Raw genomic sequence first — 15,370 nt, forward strand, 5'->3', positions numbered from 1 at the left:
TAAACATGGTCGCCTATGACTTCAATTCATCAAGAATGTTTTCCGTTTTGGAATTCTTTGTTCACCAGAGACATGAATTGAGTAACCGATATAAAATGGTCATTTGGGGGCAAAGCATTCCTTTGAAAATGCAGTTTTATAATTATGAAAATCCAAAGAATGGCTGCTCCTCAGACCTTTGGAACATCTCGACTGGACACAGGGTTGAAGAAGTTATCAGCGACAAATTTGAGACCAGCACCAGTGCGTGTGTTTCCACCCTTATAGTTCAGATTCTCTACAGCGTTGACGACCTCGGTGCCAACCAGGTAGGTAGTAAATGTGAATTCCACTCTGGAGGGAGGAAAATGTGCATTAAAGACATAATTGTACACCTGCATGCATTTTTGTCATTGCATGCACAGGAAAGTAATAAGATGAATATTAACCTGGAGGTGTCACTGTATTGTATGGCCCCAAAGCGTATCCCTGACTCGCTGACAGAGCCGGCAAACGGCTTGATGATTCCAGCCATAAAGCCCTTCACCTGCAGGAAGTTAGCTCGGCCAATACTGGAGGACCCATCGACCAGGAAAACAATATCTGCTGCTTGCACATTATTACACCTGCCTGCAAATACAAAGTGATACAGAGCACACGTGAGCATATAAAGACATATATTCTCTATCTAAACAGACACACAAACTAAAGCTGCCACAATTAGTTGATTCATCAATTAGTCTGTCAAGAGAAATTAAGTGGTGACTATTTTGATAATCAAAAAATTGTTTAAGCAATTTTTTTTAGCAAAAAAGCCAAACATCTGCTGGCGTCATGCTTCCTAAATGTAATAAGTTAAGACTCTTCCTTGCCATAGATGATAATAAACTGAATAGGTTTTTGGACTGTGATCAGACAAAACATACCATCTGAAGACGTCACGTTGGGCTCTGGAAAATTACACAGGGCAAGTTTCACTTTTTACTGACATGATTGATTGATTAAATGATTAATCGAGAAATAACAACTGTTAGTTGCAGCCCTAACAAAGACATGACAACATTTGGGGCAGATGTGATAGCTGGGAGAAGAATTAAAGTCGTTTATACCCTGAGCTTCAGTCCGTTTCATGGAGGACAGCAGGACAGTCACAGTGAAAAACCAGCTCCTCATCTTCACAACCTGGGCACACAAAGAACAGATGAAACTTTCATCATGTCGAAAACACTTTAAACTCACAACAAAACAGTTCGACCACATCACAAAATTGTGCTGAGGGATGAAACGGTGACCAGTTTCACGATAAAGCACAATAAAATTTCCAACAGCTAGTGTTTTAAATATCAATTATCACTGAAATCGTGTTTGATTTCCATATGCAACATGGGTTTCTTTTCCCTCATTGAAAGCACAACATAAGGCAGTGCCTCTGGAGATGTTTCAGCCCCATTGCTTACAGACTGGACGTACAGCAGACAACCCCAGTGATACTACTAGTCCCTTGTCCTCATCTACAGTGACAAAGACACTCAAGCAACCCTTTCAAAGACAGGCTGCTTATGTACCAATATTAAATAAAACTTGGTGAAATTATTTCAGTGCGCGTATGACTACTTTTTGAACTTTTTAAGCACACTTTGAAAATAATGCTACTAAATATTCTGTTAATAGTAAGTAAAGTAGTGCATCCATTAATTGGTTGTTGAAAAATAACATTCATAGTATTCATGCTTGGAGACTTTGACAGGCCTAGTTTTTGTCATTTCTACTCCTCCTTCCCTTGTGTCTCCAGGTCATACTAGTCCCTGTATTGTAATCATCTCCTGCTGGATGAAACACTGCCATCCCACAGCCACTTACCATTCATCCCCATTGAATTTCCTGTTGCTGCTAGTCACCTGATCTTGTCACTTTCCTGTTCAGCTGCATCCCATTATTCATTTTTTTCCTCAGCATGTGTTTGAGGGTAGTGCAGCCCTGTTATCTGTCAGAGCGTCTTTGTTGCCTTAGAGTTATAGCCATTGTTCCTGCCTGTACCTGTTCTGAACCACCAAGCATCTTTGATATCCTTCCTGCCAGCTTTGTCTCTTCGAAAATGTTTTCCTTTTCTACATGTCTGCCTACAGGGTGAAGTCTGCAAACTTCACAAGTTCCTTTTGCATGATTTGCATGGCACAGTTTCAGGGCCACTGAATATTTGCATTGTAGTGACACTCTGAAAAAACAATTCATAAACTGGCATAATGACCCAAACTGATGAAGCCAGGGAAAATAATATTATGTCTCTTATCTTGAAAACTCTGTGTCACTACCAACACTGGATGCTGGACCTACAATACATGTGCACAAATCCAAAAGTTACTGGCAGAATCACACAATTCATTCTTCCCAACCTTGAACCCTGAAACTCAAGGTAATAAAATACAAATTGTACTATACTCAAATATGGTTACAATATGGTCGTCTTCTCAGAATAAAAACAAGTCCACGCTGTGTAACACATGAATGCTTTCATGCTCTCTTTGTCTCTACACCATACTGCAATAATTACGTTTGTGAGTAATGAGCAGGCTGTCTGACATCTTCAGCAGCCCACATCTTAATTATGGGTGACCTTTCAGGGAAATCCTTACGCAAGATTTCCCTAAATCAACGATGTATGGACTCATACAGAAGTTATCCCTCTAAATCATCACTTATGACCCACTAGAAGTGTGTGGTGGTGTTTCTTTCTGCAGAGACTCTGCCTTTTGCCTGTATTTTCTCATTTTCCTTCTGAAAAATTCAAATTTTGGTCACCGGATGTATGTTTAAGCATCAAAATGCCACTATTTCCCAACCTTAAACATAAAAACTGCTTGTTTTACTTAAAACCTTTTCCCACATGACCCGACGTAGGTTTCTGCATGATGACGTTGCTACATATAAACCTACGTACTGCTGTGGATGCCACATTAGTTCAGTCACACAATAATACAAAATTTAATGATCAAGGCAGCAGGTAGACCAGCAGCTCCTGTGTGCAGGGAGGTAAAATTACCCTCTCTCAAGTGAGTTTGATGGCTGTGAAGATAGCAATGTAACTGCTTTAATGGCGATGTTGTAAAGACAATATTTCTCAACTTGAGAGACAGAATTACATTATCAAGCGCAATTCAACACCGCAAACATAACAAACATTCACAGTACGACATCAAACTTCTCAAAGACATCTGGTCCCCTTATTTGCAATTTCTGAGTTCATTCCTCTCTACCTCTGTCCATCCTGACACCATTTCATGTATACTGGAAACACATTGTGCAATGTCATAATGAATATTTTCTGTTTGGGTTTTACTACTCATTATTTGCAGTATTTATTGTTTTTACCCTGTAAACCTCCTCGCCCTACACTGTCCTTGTCATGTTTATGTTTTTGATTGTACTGCCTCAAACCAAAATCCTGAATTTGAAATAACTCAAGATGTATACAAAGCATTTCTGAAGTTCTTTAGAGTTTTGAACATCTCTCCCCACATGACCCATCCTGTTTTGACCAGAATTACTTGGAATTACAAAACAAAAGAATCAATGGAAACAATGCCCCCATGTGGCGTATACATAAGACTTTAGTTTAAGCTTTTTGACTTTAAAATAGTGAAAATTAAATTAGGTTTTCTATTTGCTGTGTTACTAGATGGATGTTTTACATTTGCTCTCAATAATTGTGGTCCAGGAGTTAAACCACAGAAAGCCTTTCTCCACACACTTTGACAAAACAAGAAAAAGACATCAAATCTGGTGAAAACAAGTGAACACATGAATGAGGTTAGAAAAATAGCAGCTGTGTTTCATTGACCTCTGTGCATATTAATCTGACAAAACTTAAATTACAAGATCCTGCAAGACTTTATCTTCATGTATGTTGAAGATAAACTCCTAAAAAAGCTGGTCCTAACCTGCAGTGAACTAAAGTTAGAAGCAGTCGGATGCCAATATTAAGCATCACTGATGTAACAGTTGCATTATACAACACTGCACATGTTTGCAGATAAAATTCCTTTAGTATTGATTTAAATTGTCATCCTAAAATATCAAATCAAAAAAGACAAAAAAAAAAAAATCACATTTCTGACTGAAGTTGTCACATGTGTCTGATTAAATCTGCACTCATTCCCAGTGTCAAACACCATCTGGTTAAAAAATAAATCATAACATTTCAAGACGTTGTTGGTCTTTATAAATTACAGAAATGTGTATGCCTATCATTACTAGGTCTATATTTAAAGGGCATACAAGGTACACTAAGGCCCTGTCTATGCCAAGCACCAACCTCTGGGGCTGAAAAATGAAGCCAACACAGAGGTGCCATTACCTACAGTTCTTTGAGCAGCTTCTTGAGGCTGGCTCCAGTAACCAGTCAATGCTCATAGACCCCCATGTTAAATGTCCAGCTTTACAGCAGAAATAAACATGTTTACAGCCTGGTGCAAAAAACGGTTTTGGTCTCTTTTGCTAATTTCCCCCTTTATGACAGTACGGGGGGGAGAATTTTAGTATTACTCACCCGTTTACATGTCATTAAGGCCTACAGTTACGCATAATTAAGGGTGGGCTACTTTGAGTGACAGGCTGTCTGCCAATAGTGTCTTCAGCTTCTGAATTACATCCACCCCTCATTCCTCCAAAGTGCCAGCCTCTTGCCTGAATATGATCACTTCTGGGTTCAAAAAAACAACAAGATGTGACTAGTGACTCCTTAGTCTAATGACTACTTTCCCCTTAAAATTAGTAAAGCTGCACAACTTCACGGATGAACAGAGGCGTCACCCAGTGTTATTTGGTCCACCTCAGCATCCGCAGTTTCAAGTCCACCAGTAACAGCAGTTTTGGATCAGACACGTCAAACCAGGCGATCATGGGGCAATTCAGAGAGTGGGATTGTTATCGCTAACGGGTGGAAGGAAAACTTTCACATGTCCAGAGCATCACTCGTATCTTTGAATGAGCTCCTTCATCCTTATGTAGAAGGGAAATCAACGGTGATCTCCTGTAAGTGTTTTGAAAAGGTAACAGCCTGTGCACTTCAGTATGTGTGTGTAATGAGGGAGATTGCCAAAGACATCTAATGCCAGCAAGCATTTGGTGTTGTTTTTGCGTTCTAATGAGGATGGAAATATTTTGTAAAACGAAGGTCGTGTGTACTTAAATTTTTTGTAAATGGAGGGGGGAAATAGTAGATTAAAAAAGTATCTGTATATATGCAGACACGGCCTAAACCATAAATTTATACAGTGGGACACAAGCCTATCATGTGTTGCTGTCTGTACATTCTCTTTTTCTCATGGTCCTCTTTGCCTTCATTAGAGCAGATAAACTCCTCCAAAGCACTTTATCAGATCAGCCTCTTTGGTTTCAGGAGTGAGGTGTATCATTCGCTCCACACCATGACCCATAACACTCATAACTTTACTACTGTGTGTCTGGAAAGCAGATGCTGGCACCTTATGGACAAAATGTACCATTTTGAAAAATGACACAGGAGTTTGCTCCTCTTTGAAACATTGAGAACGCAGGACTTTCTCATTGTGGATTTTATTTTTGACCCGTGTCATCTTTACACATCATCAATGTCACACACCACTGCTTAAAAATTATGAACAAAATTATCACCCTCAGTCATGTCAGTGACAGCTGTCATCTGGTAAGAAAACTTTAATGCAGATGTCGGGCACCTCTTTCCATGCCAACCTCTATTCACATTCACCTTTTTACAGAGGTGATGCAAGACACAGCGGCTACTGCAAATAGCTGACAGATGTTGAGCCAACGAACAAAACCTCTGATCTTCTCTGTAGAGCTATTGAAGCTACACTAAACATTGTCAGGATCAAAACCATGAGAAACCACTTAAGTTGATGAAACCAAATGTTCAGCAGACAGAAGTGACTTTCTGAGCCTGTATAGGAACGAAAAGAACATCAACATCATCTGGAATTTGGTCGTTTTCACTGCTTGGGATTTTGCTGAAACACTGACCTGAACCAGACTGACTGTCAGTGTGTTTCCATCAGAACCAGACCACATGAAAGGCAGCTGTTAGTAGAAACACTGACAGCAGACCAAAAAACTGCATTAAATGGCTCCCAGTGTGTTGTAGTCATGTATTACAACTATTATGGCTTACAATAGCTATTGTACTACTCTGTACTACACCACTATTGTTTGCTAAAAGTTAGATGAGAAGACTGATACTACTCTCATATCTGTCTGGTATATATGAGGCTACAGCCAGCTACCTGTTAGCTTAGCATAGCATAGACTGGATACAGGGAGAGCAGCTTTCTCAGTTGTTTAATCAAAATTTAATTACTGCACCAAGCCAAGAAAATGTCCGGCACATAACCCCCCAATAAAACCACAACTTGTTGTCTTTACACTTTAATGGCGGATGCTTTAAGGGCGGCAGTAGCTCAGTCCATAGGGACCTGGGTTGGGAACCGGAGGGTCGCCGGCTCAAGTCCCCGTCCGGACCAAACACAGAGCGTGGACTGGTGGCTGGAGAGGTGCCAGTTCACCTCCAGGGCACTGCCGGGGTGCCCTTGAGCAAGGCACTGAACCCCCCAACTGCTCGGGGCGCCTCACCAAGGCAGCCCCCTCACTCTGACATCTCTCCACTTTGTGCATGTATAGGTCCTGTTTGTGCATGTGTGTGTGTTTCGGACCTGTGTGTTAATGACAACGGAGTGAAAAAATTGAATTTCCCCTCAGGGGGATTAATAAAGTATAAATATATATTGTGTAACATTTTCAGTTGTTTATTGGCAAAAATCAATGTCTGCATTCATAAATATGTCATCATTGGTGTACTGTTACCTCCACCCATAATCTGACTTATTCTCATAAAAGGAGAATATTGGTTTTGTACATTGTGTGGGTAAGTCATTTGGGGGGTTCCATAACATTTCGCCATCTTAAAAATATATCCGCCAGCAATGGACATGTAGCCCCGCCTTCTGCGTTTTCGTTGAGAGCCAGGCCATCGCTGCGTGACTGAAGGCCAAAACACACCGGCGGCGTCATATGACGGCGGCGTCATTGACGCGAGTCAAGTGCCGCCTCCAACACACACAAAAAGCGTCGCGCTGCGGGGCGTCAACCGGATTTCTATTGCACACTCCAGTCTGCTAGGCTGGGAAGTACAAAATAGCGCTTTTTCAAGGGCAGCGCTGGAAAAATAGGACAATAGCGTAAAGTGCCAGTGTGGGTTTGTAAATAGAAAATAATGGGGGCGGCTGTTTTGACACGCGTCGTACGCCGCCGGTGTGTTTTGGCCTTGAGAAGCCGAAGGAGAGGAGCAAGAGGCCCTTCGCTACTACCCAGGCACCACTGCAGCATAACAAAGTCCCACTCTTTGAGCATAATGCAGGATCATGCATATGCAGCATCACGGGAGACGGAATCCTCGTTGCCAAGAAAGCGCAAAAGAGAATCAAAAAGGCAACATGACCGGCGAATTCAAAAAACGAGGGTCAACATCAGAGTAGCCTTTCCCAGGTGGAAGGGGCTGGTGAAGGAGAAAGGTAATGCAATCACAGGCCAGCAGTGATGCGAGGAGAGGGATGAGGTGTGTGAGGTTGAGCCACAAGATGTGATTGGTTTGTTTCAATTTACACCCACCCCAACAGTCCTATGTTGTAAACACAGCCAGCATGGTGAGGAGGGGGTTTGTCAACTCGCGTCACGTGTGTCTGTGTAGGAGCCTGAATGAATCCTCCATGAAATATCGGATGACATGGTTTCATCAATGTTATTATAGCTTTTTGGTACACAGCGGCTACTGTTGTTGCAATGCGCGTTTGAAACAGTGAGGAATGCAATATATGATGCAATATATGATTTCAACATTAGATGGGAGAAATTTGCACACACTGTGGCTTTAAGTCCCCATTAATTAAATGAAAAATATTAATCCTGTGTCTCTGTGTTAATTTATCATTTGCCTCCTGTTAACTGTCCAAAAAAATCAGTGGTTTTTTTTTTGTATTTTTAACATCAAAATCCCTGTCTTTGCTCTTTCTGTAAAACCAGGTAAAATGGTTTCAAATGTTTGATGACTCGTTATGCACTAAGGGGCCTTTACAAAAGTTCAACAAAATTAAATGAGACTCTGAGCGACTAGCTAGCCACACTGGTCATATAATCCTGCACCTCACCTTTTATGGGTTGTAGCAGCAAGCTAAACAGCAATATAGGGAGAGATACAGTAGGAGGAGATGTGTGTTTATTCATCTCTTAGCCTCCTCCTGATCTAATGGCGAGGGAGGTGTGTGTGCAGCCAACACAGTCTGCTTAACAGTGGATTCTGCTGCAGCTCTGAATCACACATAACTTAAGGCCTGCCCCCTTTATAGTGGTCCAATCAAATGTGACGGATTTGATTTAAATCCCTCTTGTAACTGTACACCGCTCAACTATTCAGTTTCACTGCACAGGGACTTTAAGTTTTGTTTAGATTAAAGCCAGAGTGCGGGACATTTACATATAAAAGATGAGTTCCCACAGTGCTGACAATGCCAATTAAGCCCATCGCTACCATAGAAAACTCTCTGTATTTCGTAGTATACTGGTGTTGTGGTTTCTGGTGTCTGCTGCGACTTTCCTGTGCTTGCACACCGAAAGTGTTATGTCAACCAATCAGAGCTACAGAGGAGAGGAAGGGCGGAGAGACCATAGCAACGGCGCAGCAGCTAGGAGTATGGTGGAAAATCCTAAAAGTGTTTAAGAGAAGTTTAGATAGAAAAGACACTCAGCCTTCAAGGATTAAAGTCAAAAAGACCTGAGGAAAGCTCTCCTTGGGGCGGAGGAGATGTGTCAAGCTCACCTGCAGTATTTATGTAAAATCTCTCACTGCTTGAGGGGGGAGAAGAAACTTCCCCACTCCAGCTTCAAACAACAAGATACAAGAACATGTTAAATGGTGAGCTTTAGAGGTGCTGTCAGCAGGATTATGTTACCTTTGGACAGAGCCACGCTAGCCATTTTCCCTTGTCTGCAGTCTTTATGCTAAGCTAAGCTAAATGTCTCCTGGTTGTGGCTAAATACATTTACCCACAGAAATGAGTGGTATCAATCGTCTAATATTTATTTATTTTATTTTAGTTTAGTTTATTTGTAAAGGGACCATGTACAATATTAAACATAAATGTTGCCATTTGATGTATTGCACCAGATTTAGCTTAAAGCTAATTTGCATCTGCAGTCCCTTGGCAGGTTACGAACAGAAACAACATAGATACACAGAGCAGAACATTACACACACACACACACTCACACATGTGCATATGAAGGCCTCTGCTCTATTTTTGCTCTAGTCTATTTTTTTTTTTTGTCCAAAATTATCGCATTTTTTAAAAATAAATACATCCTCATGTTATGTCAGTCACATTACACACTGACTCCGAAACTCTCCTCCACCATTAAAGTTTCCGGAACAGGTTCAATTTTTTCTTCCATACAACAAAAGCCTGGAGATGTTTGACAAAGAAGCAGTACAGAAAATGTGGCGTAATCTGCAGGACATATTCATTCACAACAAGAGAGAAGAACAGGGTGCACAATATCATTTCATAACTCAGATAGCCCACTTTCAACAGGTGATGATGATGATGATGACAAGGAGGAGGATGTAACAGAGGATGAGGACTGCACACAGAGCGAGAGCGACAGTGTGGAGACAGAGAGGGAGGACAGCTCAGCCTGTTAGTGGGCAGAGAGTGGCAACAGCCAGAGGGGGGGGTACCTCTGGTGGAGAGATGCAAGGAAGCTAATGTGTCTCTCCATTTTATCTCATATTGCAAATTTTCCGCAACAAATTGGACTCAGTTTTCAAGGTTTCTGTGCCTAATGATTTTTATCAGGTAACAGATATTTAGAAAACCCATATGTAATCGGTGTACAAAGGCCTTTATCCCCTGTAAGAAAGTATAAGAAAATATTGAACTATTCCTTTAAAAGTTATGGTGCTAAAGATTTAGGAGGACTTGGGTCTTTATGTGACAATACTTGAGTACTTCATACATTGTATATTGAGTATGTAGTACACAAAGTAAAGCAATACTTGCATAGCCGAAAATAGACACTGGAATCCATTGGCTTTTTCCTCTTTTAATTTGTTCAAGAATGAAAACTTTCAGACACTGCCTGAAGCCAGAGGCTCATAATGAGCCATAACTGTTTGTTCCCGCTGTAAGATGCAGAGCCCACAAACCCAACAGCTTCAGAGATTTTGTCCCTTACACGCAGCACACACATTACGCTTAATATGAACCAAATGTAATGCCCCTTTCCCTTTTAAAGATTCAAAGGATTTATTCTAAGACTTCTGCACCTATAAAATTAAATTATGTACAATTAGCTCCTGATGAGCCACATCTGCATGCTCACCTTTGATGTTATTTTTCTGTTTCCTGTATGGAATCTAATGAAACCATGTTTATTTGTGGCTTCGTTATATCAGCCAGGTGCTGAAACCAGAGTCTATACCCACAGTTTATTCTGAGCACTTACATCTTGGCTCACTTAGCAGATCATAATTGAAGGGCATTAATGATACGCAGAGTACTAAAAAACACCAGCTGACAACTAAAAGAAGTGTCAGTAAACGTATCACAAAAAACAGAGTTCTTCCCCTTCCTGCCACTCCCACAACACACCCACAAACCCTGCTCTATTCTAATCTGTGAGTACATGCAGCCCTGTTGGTATATATTTTCAAATAATTGTTGAAATAATGCACCGGGCTAGACCACTTGCCAATTGTGGGAGGATCCCACTTCCTCTGATAAACTCCTTTTTTATTACAGCATATGTAAAGATACTCATCAAGTGCATTCCTACCGTGGCCTCCACACCTGGAATTTTTAAAGGATGAAGTAACTGGCTTATGGGTATGGCCACACCCTCTATAGGCCACCTGGGAATCAAACCTAACACAGGGTTAAAAGGTCAATGTCTTAGTAGCAAAGTGCTGCTTAGAACCATCCTCAACAGGAATCAAGTGAGGACTTAGTGTGGGAAAAAAACAACCTTGTATGCAAAAAGCAATGACAGAAGAATAAAAGGACTTTTCAGGCACAGGAAGAAAGAGATTAGGACTCATCCCAGAGCTTCTGGTGGGAGCTGTACAGAGACTGTGCTGTGCTTTCTGAAAGCTCGGCTCAGGCAGGATCACAGAGTTGTGGTTTAGTTAGAGATGCCATTCTCCCAGGGGGGGCGGCGGGCCACAGGCCACTGCAATGTGACAGAGTGCAGGATTGTGTAAGCTCCCTGAGCAGAACATCAGTCATCAGGGACAGAGAGTGACACAAGTGGACATGGGGGTGGTGGGGTCAAAGGAGGGCGGGGTGTCACAGTTAATTAACAGAGACTCCTGCAAATTTGCTCACACCAGGATTTTGTGTTCTTGGTGGCCAAAAAACGGCTGGTAGCAAGAACATTAGAGCCTCACTCTGAGGCTGTCTGGGAGTCACAAATTGGATAGACTGATCCTGTCACCTCTGACCTCTACCCTGAGGTCAAGTACAGCATCGCTCACATCTGCTATTAAGGGATTATCAGTCTGTCTCATCCAAACTAAACAAAAGTACTAAAAACAGTCAGCTTTTGAATTTTTCTATGACCCCTTGTTGGAACATGTTTCAAAAGAAGCCCTGATCTTATCCTCCTTTTATTTCACAAGCTTTCACATTACTATTAACAAAAGCCAGATGGAATAAATCGAGGAAATAACCGGATTCATCAATGGGTTATCTCAATCTCATTCAAAGACATGAATGAATGGAGACAAAAGTAAAAATCCCCTGGCATTTAGCTAGTTTAATTTGACATAAACACACTAAAAGGCCATTTACGCACCAGTAACAATCGAAATACACACAGACCCACTTAAAAAAAATCTGGCTGCAGACATTTCCTGCAAAATGCCCATTGTTGATCAAATTATTTTAAGCGTCGCTCTTAAAAATGATGATCTAAACAGAATGTTGTCTGGAGGACGACGGAAACAACATCAAACACATCTAACACAGACACTAACCAGCTGCAGTCCTCCATAGATGACACACTTGGGATCAGTCCAGAGCTCTCCACTTCCAGACTGGCACGCCAAACACTTTAACCAAGTATAGCTGCAGCAATGCAGTGAATGAAAAGATGAGCGAGAGACAGTGGGAGGGCGAAGGTGCGGCAGAGAGGAAGAGTCTAATCAGTCCGGCTGGAGCTTTTTTTAGACATTAATAAAAAATTCCATGTCAATAGGGGGATTTTTTGCTGTTGCATGAGCCAAACCACAGCAAAGACATGGATACACTTAGAAGTCAGTGGAACAGACAATTGAAACCAATCAAAGACAAAGGAGGAAGAGGAGGAGCGAGACCCCCTTCCTCTGTGCAGCATCATGGTGTGTAGCAGGAGTATTGCCCTATAACTAAATGAGTTCAGCTAAGGTCAGCGTGGTTGTACACTCCCCCGTTGTCCTGAACAACTGTAATGAAGACTAATGCAGACTGAGAGATTGCAAGGGCAAAGGAGTATGATTACAGGTTTTCTCGGGGTTGGACATTATTTCATTTAAAGTGCATTGCAAAGTTTTTTATCATCACTCCAGCAGGATTCTGATACTCTGAAGGTGTCAAATTGTACAATCAAATTTCAGAGAGGGTGACTTGAGGTGATGAATGTTCTGCTAGGTCTTGTTCAAAGTAAAGGCTGTAGCTGTAGGGAAAGCAATAGGTTAAGGAGTGGTGCACTGGCTACAATTCAGATAAGTGCTCTCTATACGTGCAGCATGGTAGTTATTGCTTATCTGCATATACATGCAGAGCAATCAATGCCCAAATTTTCATCCATATGCACGTGTGATATCGCAGACATATCAATAAGCTATGCCCTGATCTTATAGAATTAATGCAGCTTGCACACTGTGCACAAACACCGAGTAACACCGGTATTTACAAGACCAATGCACATTAGAGCCACAGAGCCCAGCGCTGGACCTCATCTCTCCGCCTCTGCCTCATCTTACCTGGGGATCTCTGCTCCGTGCACCGGGGCCACAGCCTGCCGCTCCTCACCTTTCCACCTGTGGCATATCCAGCCCTCGCTCTCCGTGCAGTGGTCTGGACACACAGTAGTACTCCCAGTCACCCGTGTGCAGTGTCACAGCTTTAAAAACAAGATAAAGCACAAGACAACCTCACGATCATCCACTGTAAGCTCAGTAACCGAGCTCCTGTCGCTGCATCCCTGCAGGAGACTGTAAAACGCAGTTTCTGATTCCCGAGGCTGCCTGTCTTAGCTGCACACAAGCGGCAGCAGAACAGTCCAGACTTGTTCGGATGCCTGAAGGAGAGTCCTGAGCTCTCCCTTTCTGCTTTTTTTCCCCACCTCATTCTCATTGCCTCTTGTCCCTCCCTGCTCCTGCCTGCGAGCAACCCGTGTAACCATGTGGAGCTGAAACAATCTCATAATTCCGCTACTTTTTACAGGTAAAACAGGACTGCTGCTCGGGGTCACATGATTTCACGCAGGTTGGCTTTATTGACAGTCAGCCCACGTGGTTTAGCTGCCTGGGGTTGACAGCGAAAATACAAAAAAAATGCATGCAGACATAAAAAAAATAAAAAATAAAAAAAGAATCTACAAATTAACCTGCTGATGCTAATTAACAGTGTTTTGCCTTGTTACTGTTGCTAAAATTGGTCAAATTTGTTGCCATATCAAACTACAAATATTATCATCTTTGCAAATAAACACGTTTCAACCATAAAATGTGATCAGGTTTTGAACCTTGTCCACTTTTGTGTCAGGATCGGCTGCAGACTGACTTGGCAGAGATGGCCGCCATCTTGTTTTTACATGGATTAGTGTATTGTGTTCTTACTACCACTAGATGTCACAAAAAGTGTCCACGAATGAGGACAACAGGTCTAAGTTAAGTAGAATGAAGAAGTTCAATTAAACCCAAAGTGTGACGTCCTCATATGAGGACACAGGGTCTCAGGAGATTAAAGCTACACTTGTATTACTGTATTAATTTTTTTGTTTGTTTTTCAAAATGCTAAAATTAACCCCACACAGTAGAATTACTCTGACATAACTGCTCAGCTGTTTCAAAGGAAATACTTTCTTGGCTTTGTGATTGGTGCTTCATTAATGCACACTTTTTATTTATTTAGCCTATTAACCTTTAATTACCCAGGAAGTCCCATTGAGATTGAAAATCTCTTTTACAAGAGAGACCCAAGGTAGCAGCAAATAAAAACCCATTTAAAATGCAGTAAATACAACATATAATACAAAAAGCCACAATAAAACAACAACTATTGAAACATAGTGGCCTCTCAAGAAAAACAAGCACACGTCTCTGTCACCACATTCTTTATGATGCCCTTAAATTCATCAATGGATATTGGGAGTAATTGTTAGGCTGAAAGCCCAAACAATACATCTAGAGTTACTGCTTAAATAATTGTGATTTGTGACCATGCTGCCAGTGTGTAAGTTTGAAAGAGACTTTATTTTAATTGTTTAAGTAGCTTAAATAATTTCTAAACCAAACACAGCAGACCTTAGGAGAGGGCAGTCCAGAACGTTTCTCTACCTCAGGGAGTTGTGGTGTTTTTTAAGAAAGTACTGAGGTTATTTTCAGCCAAATAAAATAATTATTTTGTTACAAGTTAGATAACAATATCCTTATTTAATATTAATCACTTAAAGCTAATTCATTGCTAGCCTAATATTCAGAGATGTGTAACCAAGCTAACGCTAACAGCACAAACCAAATTAACCACAAACGTTAGCTAGCTAACGTTAGCTATGAATGTCAGTGCAACGTTAGCTTAGCTGGCTAAGTTGCGGTACACGGCTAACTAGCTAGCTTTCAACTGTTACTTTTTTTTTTTTTTGATAACTAAAACGTTCTCCCATTAACAGCTAGCACTTGTTGTACAACTGAAGACTATTTGTCAAAAATATGACATAGCTTACTACTCACCTCAGAAGAAATGTGGTTTTATGCCAAAAAAACGCAATGTCAGGGGTTCAGTTCCAGGCTGGCTTGGGGGAACCCATACCCCTCTCTTTTCCTCCAATTTCTACATTGTACTCAAATGCATACGTCAAATAAAGGTTGTGACCAAAAAACAAACAAACAAAAAAGTCATAACTTACCTGTCATAGTCACGGACTGAACACAGCAGACATTTTGACTCTTCATAGTAGGAAAAGCACAGGTGTTACTAATAACACTACTAATTAACGTTAGTCCGTACCCATTGGTAGCTTTGTCACCTTCTACCTATGCCAATCCTCAATGCCTATGTGCAGTTTCACATAGATTGACCACGTCAGT

General features: G+C 41.3%; 1 protein-coding gene across 2 annotated transcripts in view; it reads right to left on the reverse strand.

Annotated features, from left to right (window-relative positions):
* col7a1 (collagen, type VII, alpha 1) overlaps positions 1-13,367 on the reverse strand; it is a 79,571-nt gene extending 66,204 nt beyond the window's left edge. The window contains exons 1-5 of one of the 2 annotated variants that reach the window (XM_050038254.1): positions 13,043-13,367; positions 1,089-1,161; positions 906-929; positions 429-609; positions 177-333 (exon numbers count right to left, since the gene is read on the reverse strand). In XM_050038254.1, the coding sequence (XP_049894211.1) occupies positions 177-333; positions 429-609; positions 906-929; positions 1,089-1,152 (426 nt within the window). In that variant the 5' untranslated portion in view covers positions 1,153-1,161; positions 13,043-13,367. The remainder of the gene's footprint in view (positions 1-176; positions 334-428; positions 610-905; positions 930-1,088; positions 1,162-13,042) is intronic. The other variant, XM_050038255.1, reaches the window with a different exon arrangement.
* Positions 13,368-15,370: the final 2,003 nt, after the last annotated feature.

This window comes from Epinephelus moara, chromosome 24 (genome assembly GCF_006386435.1).
Source record: "Epinephelus moara isolate mb chromosome 24, YSFRI_EMoa_1.0, whole genome shotgun sequence".
Lineage (NCBI taxonomy): Eukaryota > Metazoa > Chordata > Actinopteri > Perciformes > Serranidae > Epinephelus > Epinephelus moara.